Below are 18,696 nucleotides of genomic sequence, written 5' to 3'. Positions count from 1 at the left end.
TCTTATAAAATGAAAAGTAATTAAAATAACTTTAAACCACTTAAAAAAATCTTTAAAATTAAAGACTTTCTAATTGGGATGTATTACTTTACACGCCATGGTCATTAAAAACATATTTAAAAAAAAGTGAATCAGTGTTGCCCCAAACAATATTTCAAACTCTCACAGAGGTAAACAGATTGAATGCTGTTCCATAATATAGTTCAAAAAATATTTGTTACTGTGCTGCATTTCCAATTATGTGCATTATTATAGTTAATTATATTTAAGAATACATTTTTCAACATCTGTTGTATAATGTGCGACAATCAAAATCTATTTCCGGGTAAAATGCCGGCATAACATAATATTATCGGTAAAACTGAAATCCTGCTACAGCAACACATTTCATCGCGAGAGTGACGTATGAACGGCCGAAAACGAAAAGCCTCTGTGTGCCGTTGTTATCTTCTAACATTTCTGAAGAATGGAGACAAACGGCCAGGCAAATGGGCCTAAATCTAAAAAGGAAAAAAATGGTGATACGAAGGACAACTTATGGTAACGGTTCACTGTTATATTTGTGCCCAACCGAGTCCCCCATATAGGGGATCTAATGTGTCACACCTACGTGATGTCAATTCTCATACCTGAGAAATATGTGACCTAGCTGCGACGTCTTACCTTTGTTTGTAAAACAACTGTGGAATCTTTTCACATTGCATTCATATACACACATTTCTCCCCCGCATCATGTGTAACCAAGTTAAAAAACTCATAGTGACGTTTCGTGCCAAACTTGCGTACGACAAGAATTGATGAGCATTGATCGAATTTATAACATTTTTCAGGTCTGCGATTTTAGAAGAAGTCCAGAATCAGGGCAATACGAAACTACCTTCAAACAAAAATGTGTTAGTTTTGGGTAATAATGAGACTGGCAAAACCACACTAATCGCGAAATTACAAGGGGTAGAGGACCCTAAGAAAGGGTCGGCACTCGAATATGCATATATAGACGTTAGAGATGAATATCGCGATGGTAAGTTGACTCATTTTAACTACCAATAACAATGCTTATAGGTTAACTATGGTACAAACATGTAAACATAGATTCATGAGAAAGAAACTGTGTCAAAGCTGCTCTGAAATCTATTTTAGTGTGAACATGCAGGAATATTAAGAGCAATTTGAAATATGTGTCAGTCTTTCTCTTTAATATTACTTGCATACAAAAATACACATTTTTAATTCATGAAATGAATCAGCTGATTTTAGTTTAACCTAACAATGTCTAGAAACGGCTTGTGTGTTAAGCATATTCAACATTATAAATAAAATATGAACTCCATTCATTATTAGTAATAAAAATATAATTCTCCCTACATCCTTTTTCTTGGACCTGTAAAAAAATTTCTTAGTCTGATCATAGTGGCACTGCCTATGAATGTAGAGCTGGCTGCAAATTCCAATAAAGGCATTTATTTTTCTGTGTTATGAATATTCTCTAATTATTTTAACGGCCTCCTAGCCTAGTCGGTAGTGACCCTGCCTACAAAGCAGGGAGACCCGTGTTCGAATCCTGGTAAGGGCATTTATTTGTGTGTTCATTACAAATATTTCTTCCTGCGTTATGGATGTATTTTATGTATATAAATATTTATATACTTGTGTATATTATATATATTGTCATCTAGTACCCGCAACACAAGCCTAATTGAGCTTACTATGAGACTAAGTCGATCTGTGTAAAATTGTCCTATAATATTTATTGTTATTATTTATTTAAGTATTTAACTGTTATGTATTTATGCCATCATCTAATTCCCACAACACAAACCTTATTGAGCTTACTGTATATAGTCACTTAACATATCATTAGGTATCTCAACATACTTCTTTTCCCCCAGATCAAACACGCCTCAGTGTATGGGTACTGGACGGTGATCCAGGGCACACTAACCTGCTCAAGTTCGCCCTCAACGAGGAGACGTTTCCCCACTCGCTGGTCATCTTCACGGTGGCTATGACCACGCCATGGGGAATCCTGGAGCAGCTACAAACCTGGGCCACGGTGCTCGGGGACCATATAGACAAATTGGATCTCACACCTGGTGAGTTCAAAATTCAATATTGTCTTCCTTGTCTTGGCATTTTGCCATACTCATAGGAGTCATAGGGTAACTTGTTGATCAATGATACACCAAAAGGTCAAACCTTCCTATCTCTGGTGTTTTTAAAGTTATGTGTGTGATATTTGGTATGAAAATAAACAATTTAGTTGGCTATCGTATGGGATTCTTGGTTTCTACTTATCTTTAACAGTTATTGTATTAGGAACCTTTTTAAAAAAAATGAGTTTTGTTTCATTGTGCATGTTTTCAATGAAACACTCTAATTTTTACAGTGAAACAAATTTTAGTCTACCATGATGTTTGCTGAGAGCCTGTTTGGATGCCTAGATTTTTTGAATGGCTTAATAACTAACAGACATCCGAACATACAAATAAATCTGCAACAGTTCAATTAAAATCATGAAAAAATCATCTAGTAGGTGACATAAATATATACCTACCTAAATTAACTACAATAGATTTATAGTTGGTTAAATAGCGTTCCACCTAGACAGGTAAATGCAACAGATAACCATAAAGCTTCATCTAATTAATTTTTATCTCTTATCTTATCTAAACACAACACACTTAACCGACATACATAATAATGCACCCTACAGTAGTGATGCGTCATTCGCATCAATGGAGTGTGTAATTAACTGATTAAAGCTAAGTAAAATTCTTAACGCTATTATCATAAGATTGAATTTCGCTTATTATCCTGTATATAAGATTTTTACTTCTGTACTGTACAGTCAGTGATCCCACGAAATTTTTGAGCATTATAATATTGATAATTCTCTAAAAAATCTAATTGAACACCAAGCGACATTAATTGAAGGATTGAATTTCGTGATTCAAGAACAAGATGACAAAATTTTATTACTTATAGCAACTGCAATTATTATTATTATTATTTGTATGTCTTTTCCATATCTCGGGACCATGGGGTCCCGGACCTTGGGGAGGCGTACGTGGGGCCGAAGCCAACAGCGCAGAGGCCCTTTAAGACACTTTAATCTAAAAGCAAGGGATACACGTGGCGGATACCATCCCCGAACGCACAATGTGATACATCCGGAGATGGTCCCCGCCAGGTGCAAAGACTATTTCAGTGCAGCACTTTTGTGCTGCGATGGGAACTAAGGTCATGGGCTATATTTGAAAGTTGGATGGACTGGATAATGGGCTATGGGAGAGACTAGCGGACACCTGCCGTGACAATCAGTCACAAAATTGTAAATGACAGGCGGTGACTCGCAAACTCATTGAGTGGGCCCCGCAATGGCCGCACGCACAGTGCGACAACAGGGCCACACTTTGGAGTGGCTGTGAGGTTGTCGAGAGGTGAGTCTGCGGTAGCCAGATCCCGGTAATCCGTTCAGCAGGCCGCCGGCGTTATGACATTTTACACTTCCAACCTGGAGCATAGGTCCCGCTCTTGCGACTCCACTCTGGCCGGCCAATCAAGGCAAGCACAGAGGTGAGGGCCAGATGACAGGGCCCTCTGGAATAGGGGTCTGCGGTGTCGCCACTCACCGTCAGCTCGCCACAAGCTGGCGGCAGTTGTGACAACTGATATTGCCTGTATCCAGTAATCATTAATAGTTATCGTTGTCAAGTAGATGTATAGATGTGCTTGTCTAATTTATTTTTAAATTGGTTCACATTTTGTGCAGAAACCACATCTTTGGGGAGTTTGTTCCAAGCCCTCACTACTTGGTTGCTCAAAAAGTGTTTGTATGGGTTACTGTGGGACCTATGCCTTTCTAACTTTAAGTGATGACCTCTCAGACGGGTGTTGTTGTTGCGCTTGAACATCTCATGAAAATCCTTGAGGTCATAGTGCCCAGACAGTATTTTATATGTTTCTATTAGGTCTCCACGTTCTCTGCGGTGCTTAAGAGTAGTGAGCTTCAGTTCCTTCACTCTCTCCTCATATGGCTTGTTCTTAAGTTGCCTTGGTAGTTTTGTGAAAGTCCGTTGAACCTTCTCCAGCATATCTATGTCCTTGGCAAAGTAAGGACTCCAGGCTTGAAAAGGAAATTATAGGTAGATTCACGAAAGCTGGCGCGGATTTTGTATGAGAACTTTGACGGTTCAGTACAAATCTCAAGCCAGATGTTATGAATACACCTATACCATACCCCTCTCTTTCTATCGGAACAGTATAAAAAAGTGTATCTGTATAGTGTGTTGAATGGCATGTGAAGAGGACATTTTTGCTAAATGTCTTCATCAAACTTTAAACTTCTAGTGACCAATTGATCATTGATCATGACTGCCACTCCTATTTCCTTGTGATATAATATAAATGGCTGTTCACTGAAAGAATACGTCAATATAAGCGTAAATGTATCTTTATTCATGGAAAAATATAAGTGTTTATCCTCGAAGTCATTAATAATCACGCGATGACCGATGAGCTCATTTTACGTTTATATATATTTATAGTCTCTCTTGAAACTTTTTCTTTTGCTCTTAGGAGTTTTAAGCTTGCGGTGTTAATTGTCGAGCAATGGATTTAATTTAATGTAATTTATTTTTAATGTAACATACCTCGCCAAGAGTGTCTAAGGCCCAATTAACACATTGATTAATGTTACTTGCGTTTTTGGCAAATGTATAACTATAACACTTTACACTCTCGCGTTTTGTACACATATTTAAACGCGGAGAGCTGAAACGTCGGAATTTAAGGAAAAATAAAAATAATGAAAGTATATCGCGGTAGACCCGTTTGTATAATTAAATAAATGTATTAACTCGCAATAAACACTAATCAATATGTAAACATGCCCCAAGTGAAGGCAAGCACATTCCCGCATTGAATTTATACTATTTATTTTCTATAATACTCCAATGAATATGCCAACTATGTGCGGCCTTAATCTTCCACTCGTCGTTGCGACGACCGACGACGTAAAAACGCGGGACGATTAATTAATTTAAACCGTACGATTCGGTCCGGTCATTATCGGAGATAGGAATGTAGGTTATAGATAGCATAGTAATTTGTTTCTTTGCATAATATAAACATAAACACAAAGAAAATGCAGTGTGTAAGTCTCACAACACACCACACAGAGGTAAAAAAGTATGGAGATAACAATTCTAAATTTGAAATGATGCTGATAGTTGTCTAAAATACATATCTTTCCTATTCTGTCATGATTACATATTATTATACTATATAGTAATAGTACAGTCGGCAGCAGAAGTTGCTAAGCGGGCCAGGTGTTCTAAATGATCTTGACGCGACTTTATTGTAAAGAGAATAAGAGCGTGTCAAGGTAATTTTGAACACCTCGGCCGCTTAGCAAGTTTTGCTGCTGACTGTGCATACTAATTTTATACAGAATTAAAATGCCCAAAAGTTATTAAAAGCAAATTGTTACTAAAATAGTTATAATAACTCGTGTAAAGAACATTGACCGACAAATTTCACGAAAACTATCAGATAAACGTAATAGCTCCGCAGGTAGATTCCACGATAAGACACCGTCAGCAAAAAACACAACAAGATCCTATTATAACTAATCCGTATCCAATACTCATCCTATCTTGATCTAAAACAGTTAACTTGTTTGTGATCCTATTTGACATAAGATCTAAAAATAGATTATACAAAATTTACCTTATTGCAATTGAGTAAAGCTCAAAATTGTAAATATATCTTTGACGTACGTTTGTCTTTACTTATACAGTAGTCAACACATGTCTACGTTTCTTTCGCCGTATTCCTTTATAATAAAGTTGAAAATCGTGTGAATATTTATGTCGCTAACTGTACGTAATGGGGACCCCGTCAGACCGTGAGTCAGACGTTACGTCAGAGTACGCGTAACGCTTAATCAATGCCACATATTTATGCAATAAAGTGGTTTGTCAAGTTGACTAACGTTTGGTGTTTTACCATTTAAATTAAATGTAGTCGTTAGGTTTGTTTGTTAGTCGTTTGACTGTTAGGTAAATTAATGAATGTATTAGCCTCTTAAAAGTCATGCACACTTTTTTTTTAATCATTATTTATATCGTTTGAACACCGGAAAAAATTAAAATACTTTTGAAACCTTCCCATAATATTATTAAAAATTATGTAAATTTTGAAACGCTCATAATTTTTGGCGCGAATTTGACAGAGCGTGATGACGTCACTCGGTGTGAACGCAACTGACGTTTGCTACTTAGTGGTGAGTCAGGTCATAATGCTATCTCTTTTACTATTGGTTGGTCTTAACAATTTGTTGAAACTAGTGACGTCACGTGACGTTTCGACTAATGGCGTTGCGTTTGGCTCACTAGCTTTTCCCCCTTTTGCCCGCAAATTATATTGTACTTTTTATTTATAATTTTAAGCAATTAAATGATAATTTAATAACGGAAATGCATTTGTAACATGATATAACGGCAACAAACATCCGAATAAAAAATATTTCGTTCAAATATAAACTTCATGCATGAGGCTAATTGCTCAATAAATTTTGATCGTGATCATTCTCATACAAATAACAGACGGGTTGTAGTCCGTCTGTGTAATTCTGTATCGGCCCTAAAATGGTCACTAACTTTGTCAGAGGTTTTTAAATTTTAAAAGTTATTCATTCTCCTCACGTGTGAAAGTCAACACCGACATTGGCAAATTCACCCTGTGCAAAAATGCAGGGAGGGAGTAAGCCAGAAAAAAAATGTTATTCCTTCTTCCACGTTCTGAAGTAGTCAAGTTCGTATTTCCATGCATCCTTTGTTTTTTTTATAACACACATATTTCTTTTCACCCACAGAACAAAGGTTACAGAGTAAAAAACAGCAGCAGCAGAAATGGCAGCGGTACACGGAGCCGGGCGATGAGATGGAGCAAGCGGCCTCGTCACCCATGAAAAGGTCCTCCAGGAACCTGTCGGACGACCTGGACAGCGAGGATGATGAGAACCCGCTGCCCGAAGCTGTGTTGACCACTAATCTGGGGTTGGATATAGTGGTTGTTGTCACTAAGGTAAGTTAACACTGAAACAACAGCAGCAGCAGAAATTTCAGCGGTACACGGAGCCGGGCGATGAGATGGAGCAAGCGGCCTCGTCGCCCATGAAGAGGTCCTCCAGGAACCTGTCGGACGACCTGGACAGCGAGGACGATGAGAACCCGCTGGCCGAAGCTGTGTTGACCACTAACCTGGGGTTGGATATAGTGGTTGTTGTCACTAAGGTAATTAATGGAATCAGGCGTTACTTTGCGGAAATCCTTAATTAAAACAAAAAATATTACTTTGCAAATCGCTAATACTTACTTGCTTATTTTTACATGCAATCAAAAAGAATAGATAGTATAGAGGGGTCCTGTCATTGTAAATTTTGTAGTCACTGTAAATTTACTGCCATCTATCGCCACACGACTAAAACTCAAAATTAAAACGTATAAAGATATCAAAAAATGTATATATATGGAGAAATGATTTTATTATTTTTATATCATTTTGATCCATGTTCATTCACTGATATCTATGTGTTCAAATTGTTAAATATGAAACGGTTTCGTCACGCCATCTAGCCGAGAATAGGCTATAGGTGTGTGCGGCATCTATTCGAGAATGACTTTTACTTGAATTCCGAGGCACGTTTTTTCCTTAGACTTTATTCGTCTTATACGAAGTTAGATATGTCTTTGATGCAATTATTGGTAGAGTCTGTTCGGAAAGAGAAGAGTTGTGGAATGTATTAGGCCCCATACATTCCACGACTCTTCTCTTTCTCCACAGACTCTATATCTTTTGTAACCCACTGGCTTGGTTAACCCATAAATATAAATTAAAATTATGAATTTTGTTATCTCTTTCTATTTATATATGTCCTTGCTCCACAGCAAGTTATAGGCCATATGGTGTCCTTATACAACTCTGGATTTCGAAAAATCTAACTTGACTCATTCTAATTCTTTTCCCCAGACTGACTACATGAGCACCTTAGAAAAAGAGCACGACTATCGCGACGAGCACTTCGATTTCATGCAACAATGGATCCGGCGGTTCTGCCTCCAGTACGGCGCGGCGCTGTTCTACACGTCCGCCAAAGAGGACAAGAACTGCGACCTGCTGTACAAGTACCTCACGCACAGGATATACGGCCTGCCGTTTAGAACTCCGGCCCTCATTGTTGAGAAGGACGCCGTGCTGATGTAAGTAACTACACTTGTTCAACAATGGATCCGGCGGTTCTGCCTCCAGTACGGCGCTCTGTTCTACCCGTCCGCCAAAGAGGACAAGAACTGCGACCTGCTGTACAAGTACCTCACGCACAGGATATACGGCCTGCCGTTTAGAACTCCGGCCCTCATTGTTGAGAAGGACGCCGTGCTGATGTAAGTAACTACACTTGTTCAACAATGGATCCGGCGGTTCTGCCTCCAGTACGGCGCTCTGTTCTACACGTCCGCCAAAAAGGACAAGAACTGCGACCTGCTGTACAAGTACCTCACGCACAGGATATACGGACTGCCGTTTAGAACTCCGGCCCTCATTGTTGAGAAGGACGCCGTGCTGATGTAAGTAACTACACTTGTTCAACAGTGGATCCGGCGGTTCTGCCTCCAGTACGGCGCTCTGTTCTACACGTCCGCCAAAGAGGACAAGAACTGCGACCTGCTGTACAAGCACCTCACGCACAGGATATACGGTCTGCCGTTTAGAACTCCGGCCCTCATTGTTGAGAAGGACGCCGTGCTGATGTAAGTAACTACACTTGTTCAACAATGGATCCGGCGGTTCTGCCTCCAGTACGGCGCTCTGTTCTACACGTCCGCCAAAGAGGACAAGAACTGCGACCTGCTGTACAAGTACCTCACGCACAGGATATACGGCCTGCCGTTTAGAACTCCGGCCCTCATTGTTGAGAAGGACGCCGTGCTGATGTATGTTAACTATACTTGTTCAACAATGGATCCGGCGGTTCTGCCTCCAATACGGCGCGCTGTTCTACACGTCCGCCAAAGAGGACAAGAACTGCGACCTGGTGTACAAGTATGTACCTCATCATCATCATCATCATCATCTCAGCCATAAGACGTCCACTGCTGAACATAGGCCTCCCCCTTGGACCTCCATACGTGCCGGTTGGAAGCGACCCGCATCCAGCGTCTTCCTAGTATGTACCTCACACACAGGATATACGGCCTGCCGTTTAGAACTCCATCCCTCATTGTTGAGAAGGACGCCGCGCTGATGTAAGTAACAGATATACTGGTTCAAGCAATGGATACACGTCCGCTAAAGAGGACAAGAACTGCAACCTGCTGTACAAGTACCTCACGCGCAGGATATACAGCCTGCCGTTTAGGACTCCGGCCCACATTGTTGAGAAGGACGCCGTGCTGATGTCGAGTAAGGAATGGATACACTGCTTATGCAATTACTAAAAAAATCCAAGTACCAATATAGTACCGTATTTTTAGGACCAATATAGGATTTGTAAAAGCTGAACCGTGCTTTACTTAAGCGTCTTGTCGTACTGTGTTATTTATGCTTAACGGGTTTCTTCCCTAACATGTCGTATTTTAAGTGGATTGTTGTGGAAAAATTCGAAGGAAGATAAATAATAATTGCCAAAGAATGTCCAAGTGTTTCACATTTTTTTTGTATGAAAACAATTTAGGTACAGTTACAATGTTGGTTTATTTTTAAAATTTAGCACAGGTGACGAAACACCTCGAGAGTCTATGCAATGATGTTAATAGGTATACAAATTGACTGGTAGAATTATACTTACTGTTCTCTTCGTTTTCAGACCCGCCGGTTGGGATAGCATGAAGAAAATTAGCATATTATATGAAAACATGCAGAGTTGTAAACCAGACGATTACTACAGAGACATCATAGTGCAGCCAGCGACGCGGAAGGTATGTTTCGATTCTATAACTCACATATTTGGACAGTTTGAAACGTTTATATAGCAATGGTTCCCTAGTATAAATTTAGTTTAGGACTAAACCTAATCTAATAACTATCGTTTTTAACGTGTATTTGCGCATCGTTGGGCATATGAAAATTGGGAAGGCATATTTGATTTGCTGTGTTTTATTCCATAGTAAGTTTGCCATGTTTCTTAATGGTTGTACCGCTCATCTGGTCAGGAGTTTGCCAGTGTTGTGTGTTGTGAAGAGAAGCGTTCATTCTAGAACGTTGTTGTTCCATCTTTCTGGTGAATACGTATTCGGCCCATTAGAGCTCGTATAGCCACAGAATAAATAATAGTACTACCGTACAGAAAGGATACTTCCTACAAAACCGAAGTTTGACAGCGGTTCAGGGTCGAATTATGCTGTCCCTTTCTTATATATAGCACTATCCCGTTCGGCTATTTAGGGTTGTCAAAATTCAAGCCATTATCTTATCTGTGGTCGGGCACGCAAAGGGACGTCTGTTGTGTCAACCCTAATAATTGCTCGGAGCAATGCTGAGCCGAGTTTGCCCGAAGGGAGGAGTTTCGCACCCCTGGTATAGCTCAGGTTCTACCTCCAGTTTAGAAACTGTATGTTTTTGTACAGAGCGGAGCGAACCGGGAAGCGGAGGTAGCGGCAGAGGACGAGCAGGCGTTCCTGCAGCGGCAGCTCGCCGCGCTGCAGGCCGGCACGCCCGCGCCGCGCGCCGACTCGCCGCTAAGGGCCGCGCAGCGCGCCACGCAGGTATTATGTACACCCCATTCAACACTATTAACATAAATACCATAAATTGACGACCGGGCTGGCCTAGTGGGTAGTGACCCTACCTACGAAGCCGATGGTCCTGGGTTCGAATCCCAGTAAGGGCATTTATTTGTGTGATTAACACTAATATTTGTTCCTGACTCATGGGTGTTTTCTATGTATTTATCTATATAAGTATGTATATCGTCGCCTAGCACCCATATTACAAGCTTTGCTTAGTTTGGGGCTAGGTTGATCTGTGTAAGATGTCCCCAATATTTATATTTTATATTTATAAATAATCAATGCATCCAATCTGTTTTAACATTACAAATGTAGTGCATTAGTAGATTGTTAACCAAGGGATGAAAGGCACTCATTTCTGCCGACGTAGTTTGGCGCTCGAACGCAATGAGAGCGCCAATAGTCCGAAGCTGAAATTATGCCTTTCACCCGAGTTAAACACTCTACTTTTCATTTCGAATACGAGGAAAGTAAAATGCATGTGTTTTTTTAAACATCACTAAGTATACATTTTTATAGTATTTTTTGAGGGTACGTTCAATTAACAATTTAGGCAAAAGTATCGTTATTTATGGAATGGGGAGTCAAATATCATAATGGAAATTGTATAATTCATTTATACCCAAATTTCAATTGCTTATCGTAAAAATATATATATATAAAATCGTACTTGGAACCTAAAATGCTACTAGTGCAGAAACATATCATTTTCTACACACCTTTTAGAACAACAATGACCCTCTTTCAGAGCATGAGAAATGAAAACAATTATGCACTACTTCTGTACTCATTACTATTGCGCGGACGCGTCATACTACCAAAGATATATGTAACTTCGTATAAGATGAATAAAGTCTAAGAAAAAAACGTGCCTCGAAAATCAAGAAAAAGTTATTCTCAGATAGATGGCGCACACACCTTTAGCCTATGCTCGGCTAGATGGCGTGACGACACCGTTTCATATTTAACAATTTTAACACATAGATATCAGTGAATGAACATGGGTCAAAATGATATAATAATTTTATACGTTTTCATTTTGAGTTTTAGTCGTGTGTCGATAGATGGCAGTAAATTTACTGTGACTACAAAATTTACTATGGCAGGATCCCTCTATACTATCCATTCTCTTTGATACTACGAAATCATTTTACAATACACCGGCCCTTGGCACAATACACCGGCATTTTAAACTTCCTCGCCGTGTTACTAGCCGAATTGAGATTTTATCAACACCTCATTCGAGACACGGAGTAATGTGTCCGTTCTATATGATAATACTATCGCTTATTCTGTGCATAAACATTTCTTCCGCAGTTGGACGGCGCCAAGATCGGCATGGGTCCCGGCACGCCGGGCAACGAGGGCGTGCTGGCCAACTTCTTCAACTCGCTGCTGTACAAGAAGACCGGCAGCCCCGCCGGCCGCACGCCCGACCCGGCACCCGGTGCTGCTGCGGCGGCGGCACGCTCCGACGCGGCCGCCGAACTAGGTACTACATTATTTTTCTCAAAAATGGACGGCAAAGTCGACTTTGCCGTATAAAAAATAGGTCGCGAAGTGCGGAGTGGTCAGTCAAAAATTAAAAAGTTGAAAACATTGCAGTCTCGATTTTGGGATACATAAATATAGAATTTGTATTCAACATTGCAGAATGTTGCATGCAAATTCCATTATTTATATTTCTGGCACCATTATTGAGAAAAGCACTATATATGACTCGGCTGGAAGGCTACTTGCTGGCTTCGGATTCAATTAAACGGACTCCCAAGGTTCTCCGTTTAAAACGAATCCTCAGCCTGCAAGTAGCTACTTCCGAGCCTCGACAATAATGTACTATTACCCCATTCAGCGCTAATCAGGACACGTTGTAGTTTTGCCTTTACGAAGCATTTCCACTACATACCAGGAAACCCATGTTATCGCCTACGACGTAGCGCTACGACCGTAGCTCAGCGGTGAACGTGGTAAGGTCCTAAGAGCCTGCCCAGATGATTTATATTGCGTCCAGATGCCGCATTTTACGCGCGTACATACATATGTGGGTGAGGGACTCTGCCAATTTTATAACTCAGTCGTGCGTACTGAACGCTGCAATGACGTCTTTACACGCGAGTCGAGTCTGGCGCTTTGCACGCGTTTTACGCGCGTGTATGGACACGCGCGAGAGCATATGTGGTTAATGTGGGTCTAGTATCTCGGGAACGCGAGTGTATACGTGCGAGTGCACTCGCGCCGCATCGATGCTGCATCACGAACTCTACATCGTGTCTGTATCGATGCTGTATCGCGATAGTAGCGATCTAGCGATGCAGAATCGTGTTTACGTGTGCGAGGGTATATGACCAGCGACTTCATCGCTACTGTATCGCTGCAAAAAATCGCCTTTATGCAACTTATTTGGTTGTTGTTTCAGACCGCCTGACGCGCGCGAAGCCACGCCCGCCACCTCCGATCGACTTGAACTCATCCTCCGAGTGCTAGCGATAAGGGTATGTACTGTTACATTACACGTTATTACACAGAAAATAATGACTTGTAGACAAAATAACTGAAGCAACTACAGTCACAATATCATCTGGAATAATAGAAGACATAATCTGTTTTACAAACGAAAACTTATTCAGATTTTGTGTTTCTAATGACTTTTCGTTAACTAAAAACCAAAAAGTATCCAAAGCCATCCGTCTACTGATGTTTATCTGCCCGGAATCGTACACATACGGTAAAATAAAGTTGTGGTTTACGAGCCAAGTCCAAAACACTGGTAACTCTTTCTTGCATTCCCCGACTGGTGACTTCTTTCTATATCGACACTTTTACTTGTTGCAAGCATAGTTACATAAATATTGTCTCCTTTCCAGGTACAATGTCGTACACCGGGCGTACAAAGCACTCGCCTACACCGCGCTCGTTAAACACATTGCTGGCTTGTACTTGTCGACGCGACATTACTCGCGGCCGGGTAAGCATCCATCCCGTAGGGCGTTCCCGGATCCCGGGAACACAGTCCCGGATTCCGGGAAACAGTCCCGGACTGCAAGCATCCGTAGCTCCCTGCTTCATCTAAACGCATAACGCCATGAGATTCTTCCAGTCGCGGTGTATAGGATTCGGCGGATCGCGAACATAGTTTTGTACTCATTTTATAAAGAGTTGGGCGCCATTGTAAAACCTGTTTTAAATTAAAATATTAGCTAATACTATTAGGATTTTATAGAAACTTCTAATATTATAAGACTAATATTTAATATGAAATAGGCCGACATGGCATTGTGAGCGTCCGCGACTACACTGTATTGTTTATATAAATTAGATATTTATGCAATGAACTTTGAAATTTGAATAGCTCTTCAATGTTGCTCTACGAGGATAATTTTCTATTCTGTAACAATTTTTGTTTGTAATTGTTCATGATATTAAATAAGTATTTATTTAGATAGCATCGTGAAACTGATTGTAGTTAAAGGTTAAGCCCAGCATTCACTACACGACACGTATGAATCCGCTGACAAATCCATCCTCGAAACGCCAAACGCCCGTACGCTGCGATACACGAGTGGATTTGTTTGCCAACTAATCCAGCGTACGTAATGGAAACGAACACTCAAAAATGCTCATTACAAGACCTTATTACGTTGTAATAAGAGTGACGTATGGTCAAACTATGTTGTCGATGGTGAATGCTGGGCTTCATAAGCATCATCTGAGATTAGGAGGTTCCATAACATGTGATCTTCTGTGAAGACTGGCCGTGTAAGATCAGGACACGTTTATGCACAATGAAGTCACTATTTGTACAAACCGTGTTTATGTACAATGAGAATATTTGTATGTAACGATCATTTCATACGCTCATATGTAAATTATTGTTTTCGACGGTCCGAGATGTAATGGTGACCTTTATTGTGTGTTTTAAACGAATTTATTTATTACTTAAAGCATAATTCTCATTTTGATTTGTTTACCCCCCACAGACAGTTGAAAATGTTTATAGAACTTTTTTATGTTTATGTGAATGTAACTTATTTTTTATTGAAATTGGATTTTGTTCTTAACATGGTGCAATACTGAACATTCCAAACGTGGTTTGGTGCTTATTATTATAGTAAAAATATTGAATAATATATGGCGTTTCATTTCATTGCTTGCCTTATTGCTCTCTCATTCGGCTTCTAATGGTTAGTGTTAGCTTTGTCTCGCTCTAAAGGTCATCATTATATATTGGTTCCATTTTAAACTTTCCAATCATATGCTTCAAATTTATGATAAAGTAATAATCCGAATCATATCTTAGCGTACTTAATCTCATTATTAAATATCAACCCCAATGAAATGCCGTTGTTTAGGCATTTGATTTGCATAACATTAGTATTTATGTTACTATTAAATAATAAAACACTGAGGGTTTTGTGTAACTTATTAACTTGCATAGCTTAGGTATTTAATCATTATTATGACTGCCTTGACAAACTTATTTGGGTACTTACCTATTTATTGGCAGCTATAATCGCTTATGCCAGAGAAGTATACAAACTTGGCGTGCGCTCTGCTGTGCACGTTTTCGGATGTTGGCCTAATGCTTTGTAAATAAATATTTTGAAGTATTATTTAATTTAGATTAATAAACTAACATAAACATGAAAGTAATGCAATTTAATTCCCACAATGTGTTTATGTGCAGCTAACATTAGGTACCTACTGTTATAGTAATTATTTTATAACTCCTCAAGTCCTCACATTCCTAAAAGGAATATAATATTAATCATATTCTGCCTAAATAAGTTTGTCAATATTTCCATGTCCTAGTGAAAGTTAAATCATTTTCTTAAGTTGATGTAGATTTCTTATTAATAAATTGAGTTAACTTTCACGGATGAAAGTAGGTAAATAACTCAAATGTTTGTAGAAAATGGATGGCAAGAGAAAAATTGACAATCTACTAAACAGTCGGTTATCAGTCTACTTCCTATTCCTAGTATTCCTTGCCTAGTAGGTAGGTTTTTCCGGTAATAAGAAAGATATATTTATAAAATGTATAATACATATATAGCTAAAATTAACTACTTATATTGGTATTTACTAATAAAGAGCAGTCAAGGTTTTCTTAACTTGTCATAAAATAAGATTTTAAGTTCCAAAATTAATCCCTGTTTTTTTTAATATATTTCATGTCGCGATTTAAATCTGGTATTTTTTTTTAAAGACATACCGAGTGTTACCAATGTTCCCGCATTTTTCGATGTTGCCAGTTTTGACTTATGAAGTTGTAACTTTATAAAATTGGGCCCTGAAGAATGCGAAGGCCATGATAGGACCTTAAAAGCTACGAATTTGACCCCTATTGTATGTTCAGTGAAAATCAAAAGCGACCCCGCTGTATAATTTAGTAGATTGTCAATTTTCTTTACAAGCAATCGAAGGGCTTGTCAGTTTTGATACGAAATTTGTATGGAACGTAATGGAGTGAATATAAACTATTTTTATAATGGGGACGAAATGTTAGGTGGCTATACGCATTACTTATCAGTACCTAGAACTAACGTATTACGATTTGTAAGATATATGGCTAACCATGTTACCTAGGCTGTTAAGGAAATTACATATTTATGATGACTAGCTAGGCTTGAGGCTTATTTCTCACTTCTGCACTAAGTACTAGGCCAGGGGTAGTAAGGAGATGTAAGCACGGCTCACATAAAAAAAACGCGCGCCATTGGCACACTATCGCTGCTACACTGAGAGAGAACCTAGTGATCCGTTTAGCACTTTGTTATCAAAAACAAATCATTCATTCAAGCCTCATCTCAAAATATAATGAGTATGAAATGTCTTTTTGCCAAGAGAAGGGTTGAATAATTCGTAACTAAAAAGAAAAGTTACGTTAAATTACATCTGTACTCTTTGGTATAGTGATGTTTGCACACTTGCTGAAAAAACTGCTTCTGAGTGGGTTGCAAATTTTTCGCTGTAAAAAGAGCTTTAGCGAAATGTAGTTTGTTCGAAATTAAACTCTATAACATAAGGGGCAAGTGCTATTTTTCTACAAATATGGGAAAGGCATAATAATGTATGTAAGAACGTAATATGTGCTTAAAAGTACGTAGTCTAACTGACTTGCGAGGTGAAAAAAAGCTCTAAAATTAGCACTACATAATATGGAACTAGGTACTACCTACATCAAAATTATCAAAGAAAATTACTTAGTTTATCTTTTTTATCAAGTATAATTAACTGCTATCCATAGAAGTGCCAGTTTTCAAATACTTTACCAAGCATTACCACATTTTTTATTGTAAACTGAACCTTAGGCAGTGCACCTGGAAATATGACTTTTATTTTAACTGCTTTTAGATGCCTTTTCTCAGTGACCGAAATATTATGTCTTTACCTTTGTGCGTGGAAAAATTAAATTGCGCGTTTACTTTATTTTATTTTTGTCTTCATAATGTAAGCTATTTTACAATACAAAATTCTGTGTCTACTTCCCATTTTCATTTTCGAGTTCTAAATCTGTGGTTTCTAAAATGCTATCTTTCGTATTGTTTTATAGCAAAACATATGGACGATATTCCCGAACTTTTTTTTTGAAAGATTATTAAAAAAAAGTCGACTAAATAAATAAAGAAACGATGAATACTAGGTAATACTCGTACTTATACATAGGTAACATAGGTACATACCTATATTCGACGTATGGATTTCTGTATAATTTGTTCATACTATTATTTCTCTGATTCCTAGGTAACATTTTAAGTATATTTACGTATGCTATGTGTATGTTTACTTGAATTCAATATGGTTTCGAAATCAGATTAATTGAAAATGTTTTGTTCAGCGGAATTATATTATAAAAATTGTATGTACTAGTCAAAACACCAGTTTAAGTTAATTTTTTATAATGCATCTTTCTGTGATATGATTTTTATATTAATAGAACAAAATATCCTCTTGTTATAAAATGCATGAAAAAGATACTTATTTGGCTTATTTACTTCCCCTAGCCTTTGTGTGCAGTAATATTTATTAAATTAAAAAATATATAACCTACGCTGTGCGCCAAAAAAAACAATTTTATGCCAAAAATGCCTTACATCATTTTGGAAAAGAGCTGATACTCATCAAACTGCTGGATCGATTTCTATCAAACATAGCTAAGAACCACCGCAAGGAAACTCCCTTACACGTAAAAATACCGCATCGAAATAGGTCCATCCGTTGGAGAGCTACGATGCCACAGACAGACAGGAGATTAGCGTCAAACATATAACACCGCTCTTTTTGCGTCGCGGGTTAAATATCTAATTATTAGTAATTATTATGAACAGTAAAAGTGGCTATAACTGTACCTACAGAAATAACAGAAAGAAAGGCGAGGCGTATTCAACTAAAAAAGTAACTTTTTCATGCCGATTTGGACATTCTTCTTACATGTAATAGCCACGTAACATCCTCAGCTAGGAGATAATTATAGGATTTTTAATGCGTTATTTTAATTTCATTTATGCTCAACTGTTTAACAAGTTTTTTTTTATGTTATTTTTAAATGTATAATTTTCTTTAACACCCTTAAACTAACAATTAATGGTTTAATTATGAAAATTATACAAAAAGGTTTTAACATGAAATTAAAAATAGATGTGGTGATCTAACATAGTGAAAGTTAGTGCCAATGCAAAGTAAATCTTATGATCTATTCACAAGATACATACTTAGTTGCTATTATGAAATCGATTGATCAACAAACACTGTTTGTTAGTCTCGCATCTATTGTTTATTCAGTCTAATATTTTTAGGTAAAGTAAGGACGCTAAGCAGGGAGAACTTGGTTCATTGACCCGCCATTTCCTATCTCTATCGCACGCGCATAATTATATCGCTGTCACGCTCGTGTGGCATTGACCGC

General features: G+C 38.5%; 1 protein-coding gene and 1 long non-coding RNA gene across 2 annotated transcripts; one reads left to right on the top strand and one right to left on the bottom strand.

Annotated features, from left to right (window-relative positions):
• Positions 1-366: 366 nt before the first annotated feature.
• On the top strand, positions 367-14,917 carry LOC134791026 (cytoplasmic dynein 1 light intermediate chain 2). The gene is made up of 10 exons (XM_063762074.1): positions 367-540; positions 831-1,021; positions 1,890-2,093; positions 6,878-7,089; positions 8,035-8,264; positions 9,869-9,980; positions 10,629-10,766; positions 12,108-12,282; positions 13,207-13,282; positions 13,655-14,917. The coding sequence occupies exons 1-9, from the start codon at positions 467-469 to the stop codon at positions 13,272-13,274; spliced, it is 1,404 nt and encodes a 467-aa protein (XP_063618144.1). The 5' UTR covers positions 367-466; the 3' UTR covers positions 13,275-13,282; positions 13,655-14,917.
• A 2,605-nt stretch (positions 14,918-17,522) lies between these two features.
• On the bottom strand, positions 17,523-18,696 carry LOC134791037 (uncharacterized). Its single transcript, XR_010144235.1, has 2 exons — positions 17,987-18,696; positions 17,523-17,916 (listed from the first exon to the last, which is right to left on the bottom strand). It is a non-coding gene; the product is annotated as an uncharacterized LOC134791037 (long non-coding RNA).

The sequence above is a fragment of the Cydia splendana genome, chromosome 5 (assembly GCF_910591565.1).
Source record: "Cydia splendana chromosome 5, ilCydSple1.2, whole genome shotgun sequence".
NCBI classification, from domain to species: domain Eukaryota; kingdom Metazoa; phylum Arthropoda; class Insecta; order Lepidoptera; family Tortricidae; genus Cydia; species Cydia splendana.
The sequence above is the reverse complement of the archived record's forward strand: the minus strand, read 5'-3'. Positions and strand labels throughout refer to the sequence as shown.

Bases quoted from the DNA above. Each gene is read 5' to 3' on its own strand.
- LOC134791026 (XM_063762074.1), top strand. From the start codon at position 467: ATGGAGACAAACGGCCAGGCAAATGGGCCTAAATCTAAAAAGGAAAAA. The intron at 9,981-10,628 runs GTATGTTTCGAT...GTTTTTGTACAG, and splicing joins TGCAGCCAGCGACGCGGAAG to AGCGGAGCGAACCGGGAAGC. The intron at 12,283-13,206 runs GTACTACATTAT...TTGTTGTTTCAG, and splicing joins CGACGCGGCCGCCGAACTAG to ACCGCCTGACGCGCGCGAAG.